We start from the raw sequence: 26,498 nt of genomic DNA, 5'->3' as shown, positions 1-26,498 counted from the left end.
TTAAACCAAGGCCCCCTCTGCTCTCTCAGGTGGACGTAAGAGAACTCAGGTAAATCCAAGTCGCACCAAGCCCCGTTCACCCATCACCCCCTGTGCTCGCTGATCTACATCGGCTCCCGGTCCGGCAACGCCTCGAAATTAAAATTCTCATTCTCCTGTTAAAATTCCTCCACGGCCTCACCCCTCCCTATCTCTGTAATCTCCTCCAGCCCTACAATCCCCCGAGATCTCTGCGCTCCTCTAATTCTGGCCTCTTGCACATTCCCGACTTCCTTCGCTCCACCATTGGCGGCCGTGCCTTCAGCCATCTAGGCCCTAAGCTCTGGAATTCCCTCCCTAAACCTCTCCCCGTCGCTACCTCTCTCTCTCTCTCTCTCTCCTCCATTAAGACGCTCCTTAAAACCTACCTCATTAACCGAGCATTTGGTCACCTGATCTAATGTCTCCTTCTTTGTATCGGTGTCAATTTTTTCTGATTTTGCTCACGTTTCCCACATTTCAACAGTGACTCCACTTCAAAAGTACTTCATTGGCTGTAAAGCGCTTTGAGACGTTTGGTGGTCGTGAAAGGCGCTATAGAAATGCAAGTCTTTCTTTTCTTTATGTGAAGTGCCTTGGGATGTTTTACTATTTTAAAGGTGCTATATAAATACAAGTTGTTGTTGATTTGCTGATATTAGGGGGCATGGTAATGGGGGTGCTCGAATTTGCCTCAGTATCCAGCACGGGAGGGGAAGAAGGTGAAGGGAGGAAACTTAGTTTTTGTCTTCATTCTAATCACTACTGACTGATTCCCTACTGGAAGATGTGCATGTGTGGGCATCAGGATTGGGTTCACCTTAGATGTCCCTACCAAGGTTGAATAGTCTGTAAATACTCAGGGCTAGAAATTCGTTATAGTCAAAGAATGGGCAGCGTTTAGACTAAAAATGGTGAATTAGTACCAGGTGAAAATCGTCTAGACTGCACGCAAAATTCGTCCTCACTCCTCATTAAAATGATTGGAGCCATAAATCTAGTCTAAAAACCCAAGCTCATTGGCATTACACTGAAAAGATGGACCAATATCGGGCGTAGTCTAAACACAAGTAATGATTGCCACCGGCTTTTTTCACTACTTAAAGGGGCGGTCCATTGATGCTGCAGCACCTCATTCTCAGCATTGTTGGGTGTGCAGTTGACTCAACAACCATAAGAAGGACAAGGAGAAGGAGCACTTATTTACAAATCCTGAAGGCAGATCGCCGCCCCAGGGAGAGAGTCCGCAGGTTTTCCCATGAAGCTTTGGAGGCATTGGTTTTAGTGGTGGAGAGAAGGCGGTCGGTCCTGTACCCATCAACTGACCCGAGGTCCTCGCCACAAGTCTGCCGGACTATGTGGAGGGAGGTGCCACACCACATCACGGACAGCACTTTGGTCCCCAGGACCCACACCCAGTGCAGGAATAAATTTAACAAGCTCACACGGGGGGGGGCAGAGTGATTGAAGGCTTCAACAAATGCTACATACCACCATCTGTACCACAAGCTTCACGCACTGCTCAATGCACCACATCCCCAGCACTCACCCACCAACAATGTCTACCTACCAACACTCACACCCACATCTCACACCTTGCACACAGTGACAGCTATTCAACCATGGCAGGCACAAGGGTCATTAGTTATTAGAATGCATATGTGTGATATTTTGATACATAAATTTATTAATAGAGTTTGGAATATTTGGTGGTCTCTCTCATTTCACCTTTGCACCCAGGAGGACGCTGTGATATGGCATGACATAGGGATGGTATGATGGGGATGTGGTAAGCAATGGGGATCTGGGGTTTCATTCATTCAAATCGGAGTCTGATGAGCCAGTCACGGACCACCCATCTGGAAGCCCGATTGTCTGGCTGCCTCCTCCCTCCCGCCTGTTCCTTGTCTTCTTCCTCTTCCCTCTGTGCACATGTTCCTGTCTTCCTCGTTGCCTCCACTCCCTTCACCGTAGATCCTGAAGGGCGAGGTGGACTGCCAGTACAGCCCCCATGACTTTTAGCAAGTGTTGTAGGTTGAATCTTTCAAGAATAAATTTTGCACTTTTCTACTTGCCACAACACTCCTGATACCAAAGAACCTTCAAATCACTAAATAAAACTGTTTCAGTATCAGGAACTAACACGCAGGCACTGAAACTTCACTAACCTGCCAGGTGCGAGTGATTGGGGCTGATCCCTTTAAATAATGTCCCTGGGGCCGGCTTCCTGGTGCTGCACACCAGCTCTCCCTGTCGTTGTTAACTCCAGGCAGTGAGGTAAGTGGCGAGAAGCAATTTGGCAGATCGGGCGTTCAGTGAGCGTTGCACACTCACTGACGTCACAATCTCCCTGGCGTTGAAGTTCCTGGCGATCGCTATTACCTGCAGCGCTACGGGGGGTCCCGATTTGGCATGCGGCGCTGGATTCGACAGGAGCTGTCGTTACAGCTCTCAACGCCGCATTAGCGCCATCTACTGACGCTAACGGGCGGCGCTAAGGGGACGAATTTTACCCCAGCATTGTCCAAACTGACACACGTGAAGAATGGCTTTTTGGGAAAAGTGGGCCTCAAACGCCCAACAAACTGAGCCCAAACCCCTCAAGATACTGACTCCAGATAACTGAGTCTGTGGAATGAGTCAGTGCCCTCAGGAGAGGAAGGACATGAGGTGGAAATCGCGGGGGGCGGGGAGGGGGGACAGGGTGGGAAAGGCTTCTTTCTAACTGGGGTTGAAAGGGTCAATGTGACTTCTGCTCAATGCAAGGTAGGAGCCTCCTGAAATCACAGTGACAGTGTAACGTCCTCACACTGCTCTACCTCGCATCGAGATCAATAAATATCAGTTCCATCTGCATCTCCTCTACTTCCTGCTGGAAATGTACGGCCATTATCCGATGGCCTCAACCCTTTTTGGTCTCCAGGGACACAGTTGAAAGCCCCCACACTCTCTGATGTCTGCAGCAGGTCTTAATTATTCCAATATCCTGAGTAAACATTTATCTTACTGCTGGTCTCACTCCTGTGTAAACAAGCAAAGTAGCATGGCAGTCTGTTATCAGGGGAACAGAAGGATATTTGTACATGCTGCTACCTAGGGTGGTTGCTGGGAAATATCAAATCAATTTCCTTTCATTCCTCTTTCCTCCCTCACTTTCCTGAATCAGTCCCAATTTTTCCTCTCCAATTCCCAATTAAGGATCCCTCTCCCATCCCTGTCTGAATCAACTGGCCTCATTTGAGGATTCTTCACAGGAGCGTCATCGAACCAAACTTGACACTGAGCCACGTAAAGAGATATTAGGAGAGGCAGGTCAAAGAGGTAGGTTTTACGGAGCATCTTAAATGAGGAGAGAGGTAGAGACGCAGAGAGGTTTAGGGAGGTGAATTGCAGAGCTTAGGGCCCAGGCAGCTGAAGGCACGGCCACCTATGGTTCAGCAATTAAAATCGGGGATGCGGAAGAGACCAGAATTGGAGGAGCGCGGAGATCTTGGAGGGTCGTAGGGTTGGAGGAGGCTACAGAGATAGGAAGGGGAGAGGCCATGGAGGGATTTGAAAACAAGGATGAGAATGTTAACAGTTAATACTATGCGAGTATGATCACCCTTGAACAAGAAAACTGCAACACTGAACTGCTGATCAATTCTGGTTCAGACAGGCCCAACAAACGTGGCTACTGAGCAAACAGTATCACTACAAACCTTACCACAGAGACTCACTCAGCTCTCTAACCTCCAACCTTTCTCCTCTGCAAGCGCACAGTGATGGCAAAGAGCTACACGACGGAAAGGAGCAACCTTTATCTTAGAAAGTCTTGAATTGCAAACTCCATGCCCTGTGACGTAAGAAAACTACTAGGCACTTGGTCTAAGCGTTAAACAAAGCTTTAATCAACTGTTTTACAACATGGAGGTCTAGTTGTGTCCTTCACTAGTTCCTGTTAAGAATGTCCTGCGCAAGCTGGGCCCGTGCCCGAGTATTTATACTCTCCCTGGACAGCGCCACCCACAGGCCGCTCAGTGTTATTTCATAAGTCTTGCTTTCATGAATGACTGATTCATGTCACCCTGCTCATATTGAAGTGAACCAGTTACAACGTATTCGCTCAGAAACAAAGTCCTCCAGCCAACTTATCTCCTACCAGATTACGAATACAAAATCCACAAGTTTGAACATGACTGGACATTAGACGATGTACGTGCTTTGCACCCAACAACTCCTTCCACCAATCAAAACCCTCCAGTGGATCTGGAGTACTTGAGATACATCAGTAGAGAGAGAGAGAGAGAGAGAGAAGTGAAAGAAGATGGTTGAAAGCTTGGTCAAAGAGGGAATTTTTCAGGAGGGGTTTTTGAAGGTATGGAGAGAGGCAGCAAGGTAAAGGGGTATAAAGATAGAATAGACCTCTCACCAGGGGTGGAACAGAGATGGGAACGAGGGAGGGATGCACGGTAGACCTTACTCAGAAGCACTAAGATTGCATGTTGGGGCTTGGATGGTTAAGGTAGGGAGGAACGAGGCTATGGAGGGATCCAAAAGTCAATGGCCTGGAATCTATGGTCAGCATCGGTGATCACTGCTGACCTCAAAGAAAGCTGCCCACAAAGATCTCGTGATCTCTATGGTGCAAACTTGAGCTTTCTCGACATTAATATGATTGTTGCGCTGTCTTTAGGGGAGCTCCAGGGTATAGCATCAGTGATGTCATCAAGCTGTCTAAACAGCCAATCACACTGAAGAACGCTCACAGACAGCAAACTAGGAAATAAAAAGCACTGATTATCAATTCACTTTTTAAAATTTTTACAGAGAGTGAAATAAAGATTGTGTCATACACATGGGGCTAATTAAGGTAGAAGCTGAAATATCAGAAACAAACTTTTAAAAAATATATATTTTTTATTATTTAAAAATCCTAGTAATTTTTATCATAATGGAGGAATTTGACTTTCCACAAATATAAAATTAGTTTTTCAGGGCCAGAATGGTTGTTCAGCAGTCAATACGCCATTAAAACCCCAGTTACAGCCATTCCAACAAGGTTTAACTTTTTATTCCGCCCCCAAATTCTGCCATTTTCCTGGCAGTCCCGCCTCCAAACCCGCCTCCACGGGGCTTGGAAATTCAAGCCCATAGAGTACAAAAGCAAGGAAGTTATGATGAACCTGTATAAAACACTGGATCGGCCTCAACTGGAGTATTGCGTCCAATTCTGGGCAGCGCATTTTAGGAAGGATGCAAAGGCCTTAGAGAGAGTGCAGAAAAGATTTATGAGAATGATTCCAGGAATGAGGGACCTCAGTTACGTGGAGAGATTGGAGAAGCTGGGGTTGTTCTCCTTAGAGCAGAGAAGATTGAGAGGAGATTTGATAGAGGTGTCCAAAATCATGAGGGTTCTAGACAGAGTAGATAGAGAGAAACTGTTCCCATTGGCGGAAGGATCGAGAACCAGAGGACACAGACTTAAGGTGATTGGCAGAAGAACCAAAGGTGACATGAGGAAAAACTTTTTTACGCAGCGAGTGGTTAGGATCTGGAATGCACTGCCTGAAAGGGTGTGGAAGTAGACTCAATCGTGGCTTTCAAAAGGGAATTGGATAAGTACCTGAAGGAAAAAATTTGCAGGGCTACGGGGAAAGGGCGGGGGAGTGGGATTAGCTGAAGTGCTCTTGCAGAGAGCCGGCACAGGCTTGATGGGCCGAATGGCTTCCTTCTGTGCTGTAACTATTCTATGATTCTATGAATGAAGGCTTGGGTGGCAGTGAGGTGGGGACTTAGGCGGACAATGGTGTGAAGATGGTGCTGGAACTGGGGTATGGAATTCAGTGCCGGGTTAAGGAGTACACCAAGGTACACCCCTGTGCTCGCTGACCTACAATGGCTCCCGGTTAAGCAGCGCCTCCATGGCCTCGCCCCTTCCTATCTCTGTAATCTCCTTCAGCCCCACAAACATAGAAACATAGAAGATAGGAGCAGGAGTAGGCCATTCGGCCCTTCGAGCCTGCTCCGCCATTCAATGAGATCATGGCTGATCATCCAAACCCTAGCACCCGGTCCCTACACCGACAGCCATCTCACCCAAGCCCTATCCCCGTAACCCCACGTATTTAATCCCCCCTAACACTAAGGGCCAATTTTTATCATGGCCAATCAACCTAACCCGCACATCTTTGGACTGTGGGAGGAAACCGGAGCACCCGGAGGAAACCCACGCAACCTCCTGAGATCACTGCGCTCCTCTAATTCTGCCTTCTTGAGCATCCCTGATTTTAATCGCTCAACCATTGGTGGCCATTTCTTCTGTTGCCTCGGCCCTAAGCTCTGGAATTCCCTCCCTAAGCCTCTCCACCTCGCTACCTCTCTTTCCTCCAGAAGTGGTTAAATGTTGTGTCTCTGAACTGTTAGGACAGTGGAGATGTCACATCAAGGAAAGTAACTGGTCAAAGTCTGTAGACTGTAAGGTTGGTGAGGTACAAAACTTCACTTGGTGATTTTAGGAGACATGAACTAGATCTTGTTAATAAACCCCGGGGGTGGCGGGGAGGGAGCGGTCTTCATCAACAGCGAGTGCGGCTCCAGGCCCCAATATAAAACAGCGAACATTATCCGCCCACCCCCACCACTGCCCACCGATTCAGCGAGTCAGGGAGCGCCAATAAATGAGGAAAAATGGAGACAGGTCCGGGAGTGTCTGATTTAATGTAATCTAATTTAATAAATTAGCTAGAGTCAATCTACCCCATGTCAACATTCATGATCAGATTGGATCGATGGATGAAGAGAAAGCAGATAAAGGAAATGGGGAACAGAATGAGTAAATATAATTAGGACTATTTGCTCGCTTGTAGAGTCAACGCCAACAGAGACTGGTTAGGACAAATGGCCTGTTTCCGTGCTGTAGTTTCCATGGGCTGGATTTTCATTGAGGAGGCGGGTAGGAGGCGGGACTACAACTTTCGGGGTTGTAGTCCCGCCTCCATCGAGTTCTAGCCAACCCACGTGATTTTGACTTGATTGACCTTGTTGAGCCCGCCCAGCGGGCTCAGCAGGCCAATTAAGGGCCACCCGGCAACAGGTGACGTCACAGATTGATATTTCATCTGTCAAGACCTTTTGACAGATGAAATGTCAGTGTTTCACAGCTGTTTGAAGCTGTCAAACATTAACAATCTGTACTCCAGGTTAATTCCTTCCTCTCAGGATGATTTAGAGATCTCTCCAGAACAGAAAGCTGAATGCTGCAACTTTTGATAGCTCGCGGCCATTCTGCTTTCTGTGCCGGTGAGATGAGGGACTCCCGAGACCTGAAGGAAGGAAGGCTGTAAAGGTAAGTAAAACTTCTTTAAACACTTTACACACACCAAACACACTTACCTCTGCACTCATGCACCCATCACTCACCTGAACACCGGACATCTCGAACCCTCCAAGCCCTTCAGCCCGACGGCCCGCCTCGCTAACTTGGCGTGGTTTGGAGCCATTGGGAATCCCACACTTCAGCAATAAAAATAGGGATTAGGCTAAAAACTGCCTGTTAACTACCTGTTAACAGGCAGTTAATTGTCACTAATCCCCTTCCCGCCTCGGGTAGGCGGGTCCCAGCACGGGTCGGGTACCCGCCTCCTTTGAAACTGGCATGGAGGTGGGTTGGGGGCGGGATGGGTTCGTGCCCCCAGATTTCGGGATTTTAACCCCCCACATGCCTCCAATCCCACCTCCACGGCCCAATGAAAATCCTGCCCCATGTATCTATATACTAATAATAAAGGTAAGTGTTATATTATTATTATTTTTGATGCCTGAGTCCAGAAACTGAGTGCTGGGAGGTTCTTTGATCCATCTCTCATCTAACATTCACCCTTTCCAGTGCAGCTCACTTGCTCATGAACAGGGGCAGAAACTCCAGCCAATCTCCCTCCTTGACCCAAACGATAGGAAGACCTACTGTAGGGATGATTTTCCAACCTGGGTTAAACTCAGCTAGGAACAGGGTTCAAAACCCTGGGAGTTCCTGCTCGGCATGGTTTAGGACCACCATAATGTGCCAAGGGGTGAAGCGGAAAGTCTGTATGGAAAAAAGATATCAAGTGTGACCTTGTACTTTATCATCTCGCTGCTCCTCTTTCCTGCAGTGCATTTTTATTAGATGATGATATCCTCACAACAAAACCGGATGCTGGACCTCTCTACTGATCAATAAAAGAGGAACTGATTCTCTGGCGAGGTTATATTGCAACAGCCACAGGACTGAAGCAGACTGCTGTGACGGCATCCTCACAGAATGCATCATCAGTAGACTCCTGAATTGGACCTTATAAGGTACAGAGCTTCCTCCAAGAGGAAACAGTTTACTGTGAGGCGTAACAGTGTTGAGCAACAGAACAAAATACACTGTTATCTGAAAAACTGCTCCTGCCTTAGGGCAGTTTGATACAACAGAGTACCTTGTTAGAACACTTCAGAAGGCAGTTAAGAGTCAACCACATTGAGTTATACATAGAATTATACAGAATGTACGGCACAGAAACAGCCCATTCAGCCCAACTGGTCCGTGCCGGTGTTTATGCTCCACACGAGCCTCCTCCCACCCCTCTTCATCTCACCCCATCAGCATATCCTTCTATTCCTTTCTCCCTCATGTGTTTATCTAGCTTCCCCTTATGCATCTATAAATAGATAGGCTATATATAGGCCAGATTGGATCAGGACGGAAGGTTTATTTCCCTAAAGGACATTAGTGAACCTGTTGAGTTTTTACCGACAATCCGACAGCTTTGCACTCACTTTTACTGGTGACAGCATTTTATTTCAAGATTTTTGTTGAATTCAAATTCTCAAACTGGCGTCTGAACTCACAGTCTCTGGATCATTAGTCCAGGCCTCTGGATTACTAGTTCAGTAAGATAACTATTACACTACCATTTGTGACATTGGCTAGTGGACGGAAACCCTCACATCACTGGCCACACTGAGTCATAAATAGAATTGCATCGAGTGTACGGCACAGAAACAGGCCATTCGGCCCAACTGCTCCGTGCCGGTGTTTCTGCTCCACACCAGCCTCCTCCCACCCCTCTTCATCTCGCCCCATGAGCATAACCTTCTATTCTATACACACAGGGCCTTATACTCAACCCGCCAGTGGCCAAAGACAAAGATGCCTACCTCTGCTAGCCTATCCATATAGCCTCAGATTAGTGTAAAGCCAGTGCTCTGCGACATGGGATAAAGCCCCGTGATGACTCCATACCTGAAGAACGGCCGTAGGACACTGGGGCGTTTCGGTTCCCCGACATCATGCTCTTCATTCTGTAGGCCTCTGCCGGGTGGTTGAAGCGAAAGAATGTCGACTGGCCAAAGCAAAGCATGCACCCTGTCAGGAGAGAGGAACCAGGAGAAGTCAATTTGTTGGGGGTTTTTTTTGGAAGAGAAGTTTATTAAAAGACAAAGTAGCAGGAGGGACAACCTAACTCAAAGGGCCAGGCTCTGCACACGACACAGCAAACAAAGCCTGTTCAACCGTATCGTCCAAACTGCAGATCCTAAACATCCTACATCACAACCAAGCAAAAAAGACACCTGTACACTGCCTTTAGCTTTGCTACAGTACAGACCTGTGTTTATTGGGAATATCGCAGGGACAGGCCTGTGTGTGTTTATTGGGAATATCACAGGGACAGGCCTGTGTTTATTGGGAATATCGCTGGGGCAGGCCTGTATTTATTGGGAATATTGCAGGGGCAGGCCTGTGTTTATTGGGAATATCACAGGGACAGGCCTGTGTTTATTGGGAATATTGCAGGGACAGGCCTGTGTTTATTGGGAATATCTCAGGGACAGGCCTGTGTTTATTGGGAATATCACAGGGACAGGCCTGTGTTTATTGGGAATATCACAGGGACAGGCCTGTGTTTATTGGGAATATCGCAGGGGCAGGCCTGTGTTTATTGGGAATATCGCAGGGACAGGCCTGTGTTTATTGGGAATATCGCAGGGGCAGGCCTGTGTTTATTGGGAATATCGCAGGGACAGGCCTGTGTTTATTGGGAATATCGCTGGGGCAGGCCTGTATTTATTGGGAATATTGCAGGGGCAGGCCTGTGTTTATTGGGAATATCTCAGGGGCAGGCCTGTGTTTATTGGGAATATCGCAGGGACAGGCCTGTGTTTATTGGGAATATCGCAGGGGCAGGCCTGTGTTTATTGGGAATATCGCAGGGACAGGCCTGTGTTTATTGGGAATATCACAGGGGCAGGCCTGTGTTTATTGGGAATATCGCAGGGACAGGCCTGTGTTTATTGGGAATATTGCAGGGGCAGGCCTGTGTTTATTGGGAATATGGCAGGGACAGGCCTGTGTTTATTGGGAATATCACAGGGGCAGGCCTGTGTTTATTGGGAATATCGCAGGGACAGGCCTGTGTTTACTGGGAATATGGCAGGGACAGGCCTGTGTTTATTGGGAATATCACAGGGACAGGCCTGTGTTTATTGGAAATATCGCAGGGACAGGCCTGTGTTTATTGGGAATATCGCAGGGACAGGTCTGTGTTTATTGGGAATATCGCAGGGACAGGCCTGTGCTTATTGGGAATTTTGCAGGGACAGGCCTGTGTTTATTGGGAATATCGCAGGGACAGGCCTGTGTTTATTGGGAATATTGCAGGGACAGGCCTGTGTTTATTGGGAATATGGCAGGAACAGGCCTGTGTATATTGGGAATATCGCAGGGACAGGCCTGTGTTTATTGGGAATATCGCAGGGACAGGCCTGTATTTATTGGGAATATCGCAGGAACAGGCCTGTGTTTATTGGGAATATCGCAGGGACAGGCCTGTGTTTATTGGGAATATCACAGGGACAGGCCTGTGTTTATTGGGAATATCGCAGGGACAGGCCTGTGTTTATTTTTAACAGTGATAAACATCAGAATTTGTCATAATTTGAAACCAAACTGAATGATTCTCATTCCTAATGAGCGACTTTTCACAGATCTGACTGCAGTTAACCCAAGTAATTTGTTGCAGAAAGTGACTCGGTTACATAAGAACACAAGAATCAGGAACAGGAGTCGGCCATTCAGCCCCCCGAGCCTGCTCCACCATTCAATGAGATTGTGGCTGATCTTCGACCCCATCTCCACTTTCCCGCCCGATCCCCATATCCCTCGATACCCCGAGAGTCCAAAAATCTATCGATCTCAGCCTTGAATATAGTCAAAGCCACTGTCCCCCTGCCCCAGGATGTTTAATACAGCGCTGGTGGAGCGAACAGCGCAGCACCCGACAAGTGTGGAAATTCACACGGTTTGTCACGTGGTGTCACTGACCTATTTCTAGCCCAAGTGCCTGCTCACAATCACCACCAGGAGGGAATGAGAGCTCAAAGGGTTTTTGTTTTATAAAAGGAGTGCCAAATGTGATTTAAAATGAGGAGTAACAATGTCCCAGTGTTTTACTGCAACACTTAACATCTTACAAAGAGGAATGACACTGTCCGCTAAACAATTTGTGGCAACATTGAATTAATTTTCTAAAAGGCTTGAAGTGTAAGTCACAGCTCTATATCATTCTGACGCTTTTACTCTCGCTCTTTATTGCAATTAAGCACTCAGCCCTTCAGACTCGAGGGACAGGCGGGGTGATCTCTCTCTCTCTCTCCACACACAAGGGAAGTAACGCATGAGAAGACCGTCTCGGACTGCGGTTACCCCAGAACTCCCTGAGCCATTGCACAGATTGCAACCGAGTGGGTGCACCTTGTAGAAAACTGTTAAATCAGCGATCCCAGCGTGCAGCATGGTACGGTGGGGTAGCGGTTGTGTTACTGGACTAGTAAACATAAGAACATAACATAAGAACATAAGAAATTAGAGCAGGAGTCGGCCATTCGGCCCCTCGAGCCTGCTCCGCCATTCAATAAGATCAAGGCTGATCTTCGACCTCAACTCCACTTTCCTGCCCGATCCCCATATCCCTTGATTCCCTTAATATCCAAAAATCTATCGATCTCAGTCTTGAATATACTCAATGACTGAGCATCCACAGCCCTCTGGGGTAGAGAATTCCAAAGATTCACCACCCTCTGAGTGAAGAAATTTCTCCTCATCTCAGCCCTAAATGGCCGACCCCTTATCCTGAGACCCCCATGTTCTAGACTCCCCAGCCAGAGGGAACATCCTTTCTGCATCTACCCTGTCAGGCCCTGTAAGAATTTTGTATGTTTCAATGAGATCACCTCTCATTCTTCTAAACTCTAGAGAATATAGGCCTAGTCTACTCAATCTGTCCTCATAGGACAATTCCCCCATCCCAGGAACCAGTCTGGTGAACCTTTGTTGCACTCCCTCTATGGCAAGTATGAGTTTAAATCCCACCACGGCAGTTTGAGAATTTGTAACTTTCAAATGTTGGTGTCCAGAGAGATTTGGGTGTCCTCATGCAAGAAACACAGAGAGCTAGCATGCAGGTACAGCAAGCAATAAGGAAGGCAAATGGCATGTTGGCCTTTATTGCAAGGGGTTGGAGTATAAGAGTAAGGAATTCTTGCTCCAATTGTACAGGGCCTTGGTGAGACCACACCTGGAGTACTGGGCACAGTTTTGGTCTCTATATCTAAGGAAGGATATACTTGCCTTAGAGGCGGTGCAACGAAGGTTCACCAGTTTGATCCCTGGGATGGGGGGATTGTCCTATGAGGAGAGATTGTGTAGAATGGGCCTCTAGTCTCTGGAGTTTGGAAGAATGAGAGGTGATCTTATTGAAACATACAAGATTCTGAGGGGGATTGACAGGGTAGATGCTGAGAGGTTGTTTCCCCCTGGCTGGAGAGTCTAGAACCAGGGGTCACAGTCTCAGGATAAGGGGTCGGCCATTTAAGACTGAGATGAGGAGGAATTTCTTCACTCGGAGGGTGGTGAATCTTTGGAATTCTCTACCCCAGAGGGCTGTGAATGCTCAGTCATTGAGTATATTCAAGGTTGAGATCGATAGAGTTTTGGACTCTAGGGGAATCAAGGGATATGGAGATCGGGCGGGAAAGTGGAGTTGAGGTCAATGATCAGCCGTGATCTTATTGAACGGCAGGGCAGGCTCGAGGGGCCGAATGGCCTACTCCTGCTGTTACTTATGTTCCTAGGAAAGAAAATATCTGGAAATAAAAAGCTGCCAAAAGTGACAATCAAGCTGCTGAACTGTCGTAAAAATAATGTCCTTCAGTGAAGGAAACATGCCGCCCTTACCCTGCCTGGCCTCGAGGTGATTTTACCCCAATGTGATCAAGCCTATGGTGGCCCGGCAAGTCATTTAGTTGAAGGAAACCACCACCACCTTGTCGGGGCAGTAAATGCCGGCCATGCCGGCGCCGCCCGTGAGTAAAATCCTCCACCAGCCATGGCAACTGGTGCAGGTTCTGGGCAGCTCTCTGCCTAGGTGCCCTGTGTCCACTCCAGAATGAGCTGAGGCTGTGCCCACTCTTCGCTCCGAGGTCCCATCCAGCCAGCAGAAAGAGGAGGCGGTCATTCCATTGGTCAGGGCTGGATCTAAACACAGGAGCCAGCGATGAAGGGACTGTGTGTAACCCACTGCACCATCCAGTCCCCTACAAGACAAATCTTTTGCGCAGAGAGATAAAAAAAAAACGAGTTGCCGAGTCAAGTGGAATCTGGTCAAATGTAAAGTTTCTGGGATGTTGGAATAGGGTTGGCTTGTGCTAACAGCTGCAGGAATTACGTAGAATCTACAGCACAGAAAGAGCCCATTCGTCCCAACTGGTCCGTGCCGGTGTTTATGCTCCACACAAACCTCCTCCCACCCCTCCTCATCTCACCCTATCAGTGGGTACAGTAGCATAGTGGTTATGTCACTGGACTAGTAGCCTGGATTAATGATCCGGAAGACGTGAGTTCAAATCCCACCACGGCAGCTGGGGAATTTAAATTCAGTTTTAAATTAAATAGCTAGTATCAGTAATGGTGACCATGAAACTATCAGATTGTTGTAAAAACCCATCTGGTTCATTAGAGAAGGGAATCTGCCACCCTTATGCAGTCTGGCCTATATGTGACTCCAGACCCACAGCAATGACTCTTAACTGCCCTCTGAAATGGTGCTCACCACCACCTTCTTGAGGGCAATTAGGGATGGACAATAAATGCTTGCCTTGCCAGCGACACCCACAGCCCATAAAAAATATCCTTCTATTCCTTTCTCCTTCATGAGTTTATCCAGCTTCCCCTTAAAGGCATCTTTGGAATTCGCCTCAACCGCTCCCTGTGGTAGCGAGTTCCACATTCTCACCACTCTCTGGGTAAAGAAGTTTCTCCTGAATTCCTGATTGGATTTATTAAGTCCCCCAAATGAATATTTCCCCCCCCTCATCCAACACCACTGTATAAAAAAACAAACAGTCTAAGGGGTCAGTCATTTCACAGCTGTGGGTGGAATCGTGCTGTGCGCGGAATCGTGCTGTGCGCAAAATGGCTGCCACATTTGTCTGTTTGACAACAGTCCCGACACTTCAAAGTCCTTCATGTCCGTAAAGCACTTTGAGAGGCAAGGACAAGAGACTAAAGCAATGCAAGTCTTCCCCCCCGCCCCCACCCTCCTCCTATAAGTAAAAGGCTTCTTCATGAACACCTTCAAACAGCAACCTGTAGTAGGAGCGATCTTACAACTAGACAAGGTCCATATTTGTGGTTGTTGTGGCCAGAATTGAGGAGGTGCGGGGGAGGAAAGCAAGAGGTCGGAATGACCAAAGTTCGGCATCAGCTGTGTTTCTGTTCAATACGAGTCAGCTTTAACTTGCTCAAAGATCCAGAAAAACCTCAGATTAATGAAGGTTCGGCTCCTGTGCAATAACCAGACACAAGTTTTCTACCGATTTGACAATCCTGCGAGAACGCCTTGTCGGCAAGCTGCCAGATCAGTGCTGGAATCTTCCACAGACCGTGCACACTTAACCTAAATTTTTGTCTAATTTTCAGCACCTTGTCCAGATGAACCTCACCGAGGCAGACATTCCTTCTCAAAAACAAACTTGCTGCAGAGAAGAATAATAATAATTTACATTTCTATAGTGCCTGTCACGACCTCAGTGTTTTTCATTGGCTGTAAAGTGCTTTGGGACTCCTGAGGTCGTGACAGGCGCTATAGAAATGCAAGCTCTTTCTTTCTCTGTTGTCACTCTCTCTTATCTATATTCTGCCTTCCGGGCCCATTCGAGGCTGGTCCTGCTCTTCAATGTGTGCGGCAGATGCCGTAATCCTCAATATTATAAACAATTTGCTTCACTTTTGATAAACTAATCTGGGTCAGGCTTCTCTGAACAGATGCCGAGCTGGTGTGTCGACGCCACAATACAAACACAGCGGCTCAGGGCATTTAGCAGGCCAGAGTGAGAGAGACAATGATGTTCTGTGTCTCTGCAGCCATGGGCTGAACATAGGCCACAAAGTCTATATTTACAAACGCTCTCCTGGCCCGGCCTCCCACCCTCCACCCTCGGCAAACTTCAGCTCATCCAAACCTCTGCTGCCCGTGTCCGAATCCCGCGCCAAGCCCTGCTCACACTTCACCCCCCGAGCTCGCTGGGCCTACATTGAATCCCGATTCCCCTCCAACGCCTCCAATTTAAACTTACTATCCTTGTGTTGAAACCCCTCCATGGCCTCGCCCCCCTCCCTATCTCTGTAACCTCCTCCAGCCCCACAACCCTCCTGAACTCTCCCTTCCTCCGGCCTCCCGTGCATCGCCCACTCCCTTCGTCCCACCATTGGCGGCCGTGCCTCCAGCTCACCTAAGCCCCCACACTCTGGAATCCTTGGGGGAAACACTGTGTGTATGTAGATAAACCTGTATAATCCCCTTTTAACTGCTGTATTCCCCTCCCCCCGCAAGACAGTTGCAAGCTGAGAGGAATAAGGCACGTTCAGACTTGCCTGCTGCTGAGAGAAGGAAAACCAATCAGGTTCCAGCAGGTGACCAATCCGTGAGTCATCACAGGTTCGCGGGCTTCACGAATTCAGTACTGTATTGTGAGAGTTGGAGTAAAGACCTATTTCTTGTAGCTCGCTGTGTTGCCTATTTCTTTACGCGGGAGACCGTAGTCCCCCACATCCTCTCCTTAAACCCCTTCCTCCGCTCCACCATCCGCCTCCTCCTCTGAGACCTTTCTCTGCGTTTAAAGGTACTACATAAATGCAGGCTGTAGTTGTGATTGACGCCTTGTGACTGGATTGCACCACAGTATTGTAAAAACATCTTTCAATGAAAATCTCTCTCCGTGGCCCTTACTTTCATTCAACCGATCGAGATAAGCACCTTTGTTAACAATTACAGCAGTTCCCTGTTGCTCTCCCCCTCAAAATAAATTGGTGAAGTGACACTGAAGTCATTTATCAAGCACGTCTGATCAGGTTAGGAATAACCTGAGCCTCAGTGATCGGCTTGTCTTGTTACTTTAATCCAGGGGCATTTGTGGCTTTACAATAGATTTGTACACCAGTGGGTAATGAATAAAACATTCATCGCTCAGTACAAGCTGCCCCTATCTGTGATGTAAAGATTCTTCTTTCTTTTAAACACTGCTTAAATATCATGTAGGGGATATTTTGAAATAATATTCATTCTCGGGATGTGGGCGTCGTTAGCAAGGCTGGCATTTATTGCCCATCCCTAGCTGCCCTGGAATGGCGGGACAGACTCGTGGGTCTAAATGGCCTACTGCTGATCGAATGTTTCTGTGTCTCTGTCTGTTACACACACAGTCAGTGCTGGGACACTCAGTCCTGTTACACACCCACGCACACACACACAGTCGGTACACACCCACTCCAGAGACTTGAGCTCAAAATCCAGGTTGACACTCCAGTGCTGTGCTGAGGGAGTGCTGCACTGTTGGAGGGGCCGTCTTTCGGATGAGACGTTAAACCGAGGCCCCGTCTGCTCTCTCAGGTGGACGTAACAGATCTCACGGCACTATTTGGAAGAAGAGCAGGGGGAGTTCTCCCCGGTGTCCTGAGGCCAATATTTATCCCTCAACCAACATCACAGTAACAGATTATCTGGTCATTATCACATTGCTGTTTGTGGGAGCTTGCTGTGCACAAATTGGCTGCTGCGTTTCCTACATTACAACAGTGACTACACTTCAAAAGTACTTCATTGGCTATAAGGCGTTTTGGGATGTCCGATGGTCGTGAAAGGCGCTATAGAAATGCAAGTGTTTCTTTCTTTCTAGTTTAATTAGCTGTACCCTGGCGAAATAGGAAGGGAGAAAATGGAAACAAAACCAGAATAAGTTGATACAAAATATTCTCTCTTTGCCCGTCAGTCACAGGTTGGTGACAGATTTCCTGACACATCCACCCTTTCCATTGAGAATCAGACAAGCACTGACAGCAGCGCACTGTGATTAATGGTGCAAATAACCCAGTCATGTTCCAGCATGAGATATCAATCATACTTCATCACAGCGCTCGCAGCAGGGAATGTGCTAATCTCGGAGCTGAGCCCTCGTCACTGCTCTCGTTCTGTTTGAACCCCTTCCTCACCACAAGAACGGAAGCTACTTCCCCCCTAATTGTTTTAAAATTCATTCTTGGGATGTGGGCGTCGCTGGCAAGGCTGGTATTTATTGCCCCTCCCTGGTTGTCCCTCAGGTGGTGGTGGGCCGCCTTCTTGAACCGCTGGTAGAGGGTTTGATACAACTGAGTGACTTGCTCGGCCACTTCAGCGGGCAGTTACGAGCCAACCACTTTGGTGTGGGGACCGGAGACACGTATAGGCCCAGACCGGGTAAGGACCGGAGGTTTCCCTCCCTAACAGCACCTTCACCGCACGGACTGCAGCGGTTCAAGGCGGCGGCTCACCGCCACCTTCTCAAGGGCAACTAGGGATGGGCAATAAATGCTGGCCTTGCCAGCGATGCCCACATCCTGAGAGCGAATTTTTATTAAAAGGACATTAAGTGAACCAGTTGGCCTTTTAACCACAATCCGACAGCCACTTTTACTGATACCAGCTTTTCATTTCCAGATTATTTCGACCCAATTCAAATTTTCAAACTGCCCTGGTGGGATTTGAACTCACGTTCTCTGGATTAGTTAGTCCAGTAACATAAGCACTGGCTCACAGCGCAGACCAGAATCAAACCCAGGACCCTCCAGCTCCGTGTGGCTCACGAGCAAACAGGGCAGCGTATTTCCCTGCGGTGCCCCTGAGGGAGTTAGACTGAAATGTAAGATTGGACCAGAATTTCCAAAGAATCCAAAGATTATGAACAGGTTCGATAGGTTAGAAGTAGAGAAAATGTTTCCACTTGCGGGGGCCATAAATATAAGATAGTCACGGATAAATCCAGTAAGGAATTCAGGAGAAACTTCTTTACCCAGAGAGTGGTGAGAATGTGGAACTCGCTACCACAGGAAGTGGTTGAGGCGAATAGCAGAGATGCATTTAAGGGAAAGCTGGATAAACACACGAGGGAGGAAGGAATAGAAGGATACGCTGATAGGGTGAGATGAAGAGGGGTGGGAGGAGGCTCATGTGGAGCAGAAACACCGGCACGGACCAGTTGGGCCGAATGGTTCTGTGCTGTAAATATTAAGGACGACTATGTATGTAATCCCGCCCTGACATCACTTGCTGTGAATGTAATTGACTGCATCTGTTGAGTCGCCCACCCTGAGCTAAGATGGAGCTGTCACTAATTACCTATCTTTTTCCTCCCTCTCCTTCTCAGAGATCTCCACGTTGAGATTGATTACACCATGACAAATAGATTTGGGGGAATCCAGTCTCCGACGGCGGTGACCCTTTGAACTCGACATCTGCCGGTGTGCGACCCAGCTTCCCCCGCCCACACCCCCCCCCCCGCCCCCACCCCACACCAGCAATCGAACGCCACCTGCGCAACTGCAGAAACCAACCACTAGCTGAGAGCATCTTGCAGGGAGTGTGCTGGAGCACGCCCTGAGAGACCCAACAAAGGATCATGCTCAGTACCACAGCCCCGGGGGCTGCCAGCGTCAGATGAGTAAAAAAAAAAGTAATTATAGAATCCTGAAATAGTTTTATTTTCACATGAAGCTAAGATCTGCCCAGAAGCCACATTTATGCGGTGGAAGTTAATTCAAACCATTGTGAAATAACCGTTACTCTGAAATCTCCAGTAATCCATGTTTACCAGTGTCACATCTGCCTGGAAAAACTGCCTTGGGATATAAGCCTTAGACTTATTTCCCTCCCCCACCTCTAGTTTTCTCATTTCGTCCCTCTCTAGTAAGTCTCACCAGGGCCTGTCACACTCTCATATCTCTCCCATTCTTCACATAAGATCCCAGAGAGATAGCGCCTGTCTCTGACCCTGCCTCAGCCCATTCGCTGCTGAACCCTCACCCATGCCTCTGTTACCTCCAGACTCGACCATTCCAACCCTCTCCGAGCCACCCTCCCGCCTTCCGTCCTCCGTAAACTTCAGCTCATCCAAATCTCCGCTGCCCCGTGTCCGAACTCGCACCCAGTCCCGTTCACCCCCCACCCCCCGTGTTCGCTGACCTACATTGGCTCCCGGTCCGGCAACGCCTCGATTTTAAAATTCCTTGTGTTCAAATCCCTCCATTTGTTCAATAGTGATCATACTCGCATAGTATTAACTGTTAAAATTCTCATCCTTGTTTTCAAATCCCTCCATGGCCTCCTCGCCCCCTCCCTTTCTCTGTAACCTCCGCCAGCCCTACAACCCTCCCAGATCTCTGCGCTCCTCCAATTCCGGCCTCTTGTTCATCCCCGATTTCCTTCGCCCCACCATTGGCGGCCGTGCCTTCAGCTGCCTGGGCCCTAAGCTCTGGAATTCCCTCCCTAAACCTCTCTGCCTCTCTATCTACTCTCCTTCTTCAAGACGCTCCTTAAAACCTATCTCTACCTGTCCTAATATCTCCTTATGTGGCTCGGTGTCAAATTTTGTCTGATTTACGCTCCCATGACTTGCTTTGGGACGTTTTACTACATTAAAGGCGCTATATAAATGCACGTTGATGTTGTTACAGGCGACCTCCTTAAACTGTGCAGGATTGTAGCCCACAGACTGACTGCACATTCTACATTCCCGAGCTCAGTGACACACACAAAGTCATTCCCTGAGAAACTCTGATTAACTGCTGCACCAATCTCCTTCAGGGCTCCACTTTAATGCGATTAACATTTCATTCCTGTCCCGCTGCGCAAGGTGTTGGTTGTATTTTGTAAGCACGAGCGTTTCCTCCTCGCTGCCCTCCCGGAGGATTAACGGTGGATCGGCAGCGAGACAGAAGCTCCGCACGGCCAGGCGCGCTGACGCTGGGCCCAGAATTGCAAAGCGGGCATTGTGTTTACACGCGGGAGTGGCTGAACCTGCCGTCTTCTGGTGCTGTCTCTGCCTCACAGCCAGGGGTGCGAGAACGCCGTGTACTGGACTAGTTCTCCAGAGAACACAAGCTCAAATCCCACCATGGAGAATTTGAATTGAGTTCATTATTTAAAAAAAAGCTGGTAAAACAAACAATCAGTAAAAGTAAGCATGAAGCTGTCGGAATGTCGTAAAAACCCAACTGGTTCACTGACGTCCTTTTAGGGAATGAAATCGCCCGTCCTGACTCTAGTTCCACGCCAAGGTTGTTGACTCTTGACTGCGCTCTGAAGTGACCGAGCTGGGTAATGAGGGATGGGCAATTAATGCCGGCTCTCAAAGCCCACATCCCGAGAATGAAGCTTTTAAAAATCACCTTAGGCCATCAGACAACACGGTGAAATAACTTGGTGCTTTTCACTGATGCTTATTTTGCCCCAAGCCATATTCAGCCAAATCTGATTAATCGCATGGCCATCTGCAGTGTGCTCACTCTGTACCCCTCCCCCCCTATCGTTTCTCCACATCTCCTGCACTCACTCCATTGCCCCTCTCCCCTCTTACCGTTTCTCCACATCTCCTGCACTCACTCCATTGCCCCTCTTCCTTCTTACCGTTTCTCCACATCTCCTGCACTCGCTCCATTGCCCCTCTCCCCTCTTACCGTTTCTCCCCATCTTCCAGCAAGTGTTGGCTCCTGCTTGAAGATTCTGGAGACACTGTAAATGGCCCCTATGTCCCTGGGCTAAGGGGTAAACAAATACCAGATAGAGTTCCCATCCCTGATCACTACCCCTTGAGCCTTGCTAAAGAACTTGCATTTCTATAGCGTCTTTCATGACCTCAGGACGCCCCAAAGCGCTTTACAGCCAATGAAGTACTTTTTGAAGTGTAGTCACTGTTGTAATGTAGGGAAACACAGCAACCAATTTGCGCACAGCAAGCTCCCACAAACAGCAATGTGATAATGACTAGATCATCTGTTTTTTAGGCGTTGGTTGAGGATAAATATTTCCTAGGACACCGGGGAGAACTCCCCCTGCTCTTCTTCAAAATAGTGCCGCAGGATCTTTTATGTCCACCTGAGAGAGCAGACGGGGCCTCGGTTTAATGTCTCATCCGAAAGACGGCACCTCTGACAGTGCGGCGCTCCCTCAGTACTGCCCCTCCAACAGTGCGGCGCTCCCTCATTACTGCCCCTCCGACAGTGCGGCGCTCCCTCATTACTGCCCCTCCGACAGTGTGGCGCTCCCTCATTACTGCCCCTCCAACAGTGCAGCGCTCCCTCAGTACTGCCCCTCCAACAGTGCGGCGCTCCCTCAGTACTGCCCCTCCGACAGTGCGGCGCTCCCTCAGTACAGCCCCTCCGACAGTGCGGCACTCCCTCAGTACTGCCCCTCCAACAGTGCGGTGCTCCCTCAGTACTGCCCCTCCGACAGTGCAGCACTCCCTCAGTACCGCCCCTCCGACAGTGCGGTGCTCCCTCAGTACTGCCCCTCCGACAGTGCAGCACTCCCTCAGTACCGCCCCTCCGACAGTGCGGCGCTCCCTCAGTACTGCCCCTCTGACAGTGCGGCGCTCCCTCAGTACTGCCCCTCCGACAGTGCGGCGCTCCCTCAGTACTGCCCCTCCGACAGTGCGGCGCTCCCTCAGTACTGCACTGGGAGTGTCAGTCTGGATGTTGAGCTCAAGTGCCTGGAGTGGGACTATGAAACCACAACTTTCTGACTCAGAGGTGAGAGTGCCGCCCACTGAGCTAACATGTGGGAGCTTGCTGTGCGCAAATTGGCTGCCGCATTTCCTACAGTACAACAGTGGCTACACTTCAAAACGTACTTCATTGGCTGTGAAGCACTTTGGGACCTCCTGAGGTCGTGAAAGGTGCGATAGAAATACAAGGTCCTTCTTTAAATGGGATCTGAATTTCAGTTTGGGAAGTGAGGGTTGTACTTTATAAAATTATTTGAGAATATTAAGAAATAAACTTTCTTGGCCTACATGAAGACAAGGTATCTGACTGGTGATCTGTGGGAGCTTGTCTTCCTCACTGGGAGTGTGGAATCAGGCCCATAAAACCAACACTATTGTTTCTATCATCGACAGATCACAATTATGAGCTGGAATGCTTTGCCAAGGAGACCGGCTACGGCCAGAAACTGGGTCTATTTAAAGACCCCTTTTTATACAGGCACTCGTGTAGTACGGATTCCACAGAAACCCACAGAAACCCCACAGTGCAGATAGAGGCCATTTCGGCCCATCGAGCCTGCACCGACACATATCCCACCCGATCCCCGTAACCCCACGTATTTAATCCCCCTAACACTAAGGGTCAATTTATCATAGCCAATCAACCGGGATCTGTAAGACAACTCTCTACATTCACATTGCTAAATGCAACTCCCTCATCTCAGGTTTTTCATGGGTCAATGATTCTGGTAACGGGTACAGTGTCGCCAACTCTGATTGGACGTATTCCTGGAGGTTTTATCACATGACCTCCTGCCTCCAACCGCCCCCCCCCCACACTCCCGCCATTGGTCGCCCAGCACGTCCATCCTCGCGGGTCCCCGCCCCCGCACTCCCGCCATTGGTCGCCCAGCACACCCATCCTCGCGGGCCCCCTCCCCACACTCCCGCCATTGGTCGCCCAGCACACCCATCCTCGCGGGCCCCCTCCCCACACTCCCGCCATTGGTCGCCCAGCACACCCATCCTCGCAGGCCCCCCTCCCCCACACTCCCGCCATTGGTCGCACGACACATACATCCTCGCGGGGCCCCGCACCCCCCACACTCCCGCCATTGGTCGCACGACACATACATCCTCGCGGGGCCCCGCACCCCCCACACTCCCGCCATTGATCGCACGACACGTCCATCCTCGTGGGGCCCCGCCTTCCCCATGGCCAATCAGAGAGCGAACAGACTCTTTGTTACCCGATTGGGTGGCCACGACTGTCAGTCAAACAGTCTTCTCTCCACCGCCCCCCCCGCCACCCCCGGCCCCATCTTCAATATTTTTACAATAAACAAAGGTGTTCAAAGAAAATTAATTTCAAAACCACAATTTTGTTCAACAATTTAGATTTTTCTCCCAGGATTTGCTCACAAATGTTCCTGATGATTGCTCTGTAATTCCTGGCGGCTCCAGAGCAATGCTGGAGGGTTGGTGACCCCTAGGTGATGGGGCTCAGGGGGCCTGATACGCCAGTGGAGATGGCAAGAGCCGATTGGCAGACAGCGGACTCCTGGTATACAAGCTCAATGAGCATTACGGAGCAGCCCGTTGGCTGTAGTGAGGAGCACTAGGGTTGATAGGAAACTGGGAACAGGTTCAGCCCCTTGAGCCTGTTCCGCCATTCAATGAGATCTTGGCTGATCTGTGACCTAACTCCATATACCCGCCTTTGCCCATATCCCTTAATACCTTTGGTCAACAAAAAGCTATCAATCTCCGATTTAAAATTAACAATTGATCTAGCATCAATTGCCGTTTGCGGAAGAGAGTTCCAAACTTCTACCACTCTTCGTGTGTAGAAGTGTTTCCTAACTTCACTCCTGAAAGGCCTGGCTCTAATTGTTAGACTCTGCCCCCTAGTCCTAGACTCCCCAACCAGCAGAAATAGTTTCTCTCTCTCTCCACCCTATCTGTTCCCTTTAATATCCTGAAAACTTAGATCAGGGAATTCCAGGGAATACAACCCTAATTTGTGTAATCTCTCCTCGTTATATTGGAGAAGGACGAATTCAACCTGGTTGAAGGGCTTTCTTCACCAATAATTAAGTTGTGAGTTTTAATGGAATGCATTCCCCCTCCCCCATGAGCTCCAGGAACTTGTCCATCACTGGGTCTGTGGTGAAGGGAGCGGGTGAACAATACGGGGAGGATGATGAAAGCTCATCCAAAACGCTACTGCTTGTATCCTAACTCGCATCGAGTCCCGTTCACCCATCACCCCCTGGGCTCGCTGGCCTACACTGGCTCCCGGTCCGGCAATGCCTCGATTTTAAAATTCTCATCCTTGTTTTCAAATCCCTCCATGGCCTCCTCGCTCCCTCCCTATCTCTGTAATCTCCTCCAGCCCCCACAACCCTCCCAGATCTCTGCGCTCCTCCAATTCTGGCCTCTTGTGCATCCCCGATTTTAATCGCTCCACTATTGGCGGCCGTGCCTTCAGCTGCCTCGGCCCTAAGCTCTGGAATTCCCTCCCTAAACCTCTCCGCCTCTCTCTCCTCCTTTAAGACACTCCTTGAAACCTACCAACTGCCCTAATACCTCCTTATGTGGCTCGGTGTCAAATTTTGTTTGGTAAACGCTCCTGTGAAGTGCCTTGGGATGTTTTACTATGTTAAAGGTGCTACATAAATGCAAGTTGTTGTTGTCATCGATCTGAAACCTTAACTCTGTTTCTCTCTCCACAGATGCTGCCTGACCTGCTGAATATTTTCTGTTTTTATTTCCGATTTCCAGCATCCGCAGTATTTTGCTTTTGATACGGGGAGGAGTTAGGCGTGCGGTGCCTTTAGTGGATTCAGACTTGGTTTTGGTTGGGCTTGTTGCACTTTGACCTCTCTATGAGCAAATCACGGCATTATTGAAGCATAAATCTTTGGTTTTATGAATGAATTGAAAAGGTATTGGACAAGCAAAGGTATTAAATGGGCTGATTTATAGACTAAAGGTATATTTCCTAAAGCATATACTGTAACATTACAGGGAGGGAAAGCAATTTTATTCACTAGGTTCTTCAGTAAATACCGATCTCCAGCATTGACATCTGATTCTGCCATCTCCCTGGCTAACGATGAGGCAATAATTCAATCTTGGGGTTCAGTTGACTTTCGTTGAGCAGTTCGACTGAATCACAACCTTGTAATTCAATCAGACCAGAGATGTTATCCTCTAAAGTGGGAACTCCATAAGGCAAGTGATTTGTTGGCTGACCAATAGAAATCTTCAACAGCAAATGGTCTGAGTGACCAAAAGGCCAATGATGATGAACCTGGTACCAATATGCTGATTAAACCTCTGTATTAGTGACACCCCGGAGCATGGTAGTTTATGTATAAACGTACTTTACTTGAGTCTGAAAACTCTGCTGCCCGTATCCTAACTCGCATCGAGTCCCGTTCACCCATCATCCCCTGTGCTCGCTGACCCGTGTCCTAACTCGCACCAAGTCCCGTTCACCCATCACCCCCAGTGCTCGCTGACCTACACTGGCTCCCGGTCCGGCAACGCCTTGATTTTAAAATTCTCATCCTGGTTTTCAAATCCCTCCATGACCTCGCCCCTCCCTATCTCTGTAACCCTCCTCCAGCCCCCATAACCCTCCCAGATCTCTGCATTGCTCCAATTCTGGCTTCTTACGCATCCCCCACTTCACCCCATCATTGGCGGCCGTGCCTTCAGATGCCTCAGCCCTAAGCTCTGGAATTCCCTCCCTAAACCTCTCCACCTCTCGCTCCTCCTTTAAGACGCTCCTTAAAACCTGCCTCTTTGACCAAGTTTTTGGTCACCTGCCCTAATATCTCCTTGTGTCACTCAGTGTCAAATTTTGTTTGATAATCGCTCCTGTAAAGCACCTTGGGACGTTTTACTACATTAAAGGTGCTGTATAAATACAAGTTGCTGTAGATAAACACTGCTTTCAAGGAAAATAACCGTTCACCGTTTGCTCTCATGTTGAACTAGTTTTAGGGTTTATTAAAATTCAAAATTGAATAATAAAAGGATAGGTTAAGGTTTAAAATAACATTACATATAGCAGCGTCTACTGGTTTATGAACTCCACCTTGCAGACCACTAACTGTGGATCTAACTGGTTGCCTCATTGCAATGTTGATGTAGCACTTACATGGATTCAGGGACTGTGTCTAAATGCTCATGTAGAAACTGATTTATCACCGTCCATTCTCATTCAGCTATTGAAAGCACTGAAACACTCTAAAGCTTCAGCGACAGCTCACATCATATTGTCGGAATGACTCACTCTTCTAACTAGGATCCGCACTGAGGTCAGGTGGAGATCCCCAAGGTCATCGGGTTTCTATTCTATGCCATTTGATTTCTGTATTTTCTAGATTTGCTGA

The 26,498-nt window shown here is 48.6% G+C and overlaps 1 protein-coding gene across 21 annotated transcripts in view; it reads right to left on the bottom strand.

Annotated features, from left to right (window-relative positions):
- phldb1b (pleckstrin homology-like domain, family B, member 1b) overlaps window positions 1-26,498 on the bottom strand; it is a 326,558-nt gene that overhangs the window by 168,795 nt on the left and 131,265 nt on the right. For all 21 annotated transcript variants that reach the window (XM_085967718.1, XM_085967708.1, XM_085967710.1 and 18 more), the window contains one exon: window positions 9,269-9,391. In XM_085967718.1, the coding sequence (XP_085823844.1) occupies window positions 9,269-9,391 (123 nt within the window). The remainder of the gene's footprint in view (window positions 1-9,268; window positions 9,392-26,498) is intronic.

This window comes from Somniosus microcephalus, chromosome 26 (assembly GCF_052327205.1).
Source record: "Somniosus microcephalus isolate GS21.2 chromosome 26, FLI_Smic_1.0, whole genome shotgun sequence".
NCBI classification, from domain to species: Eukaryota; Metazoa; Chordata; class Chondrichthyes; order Squaliformes; family Somniosidae; genus Somniosus; species Somniosus microcephalus.
This window is presented reverse-complemented; position numbering and strand designations above follow the sequence as displayed.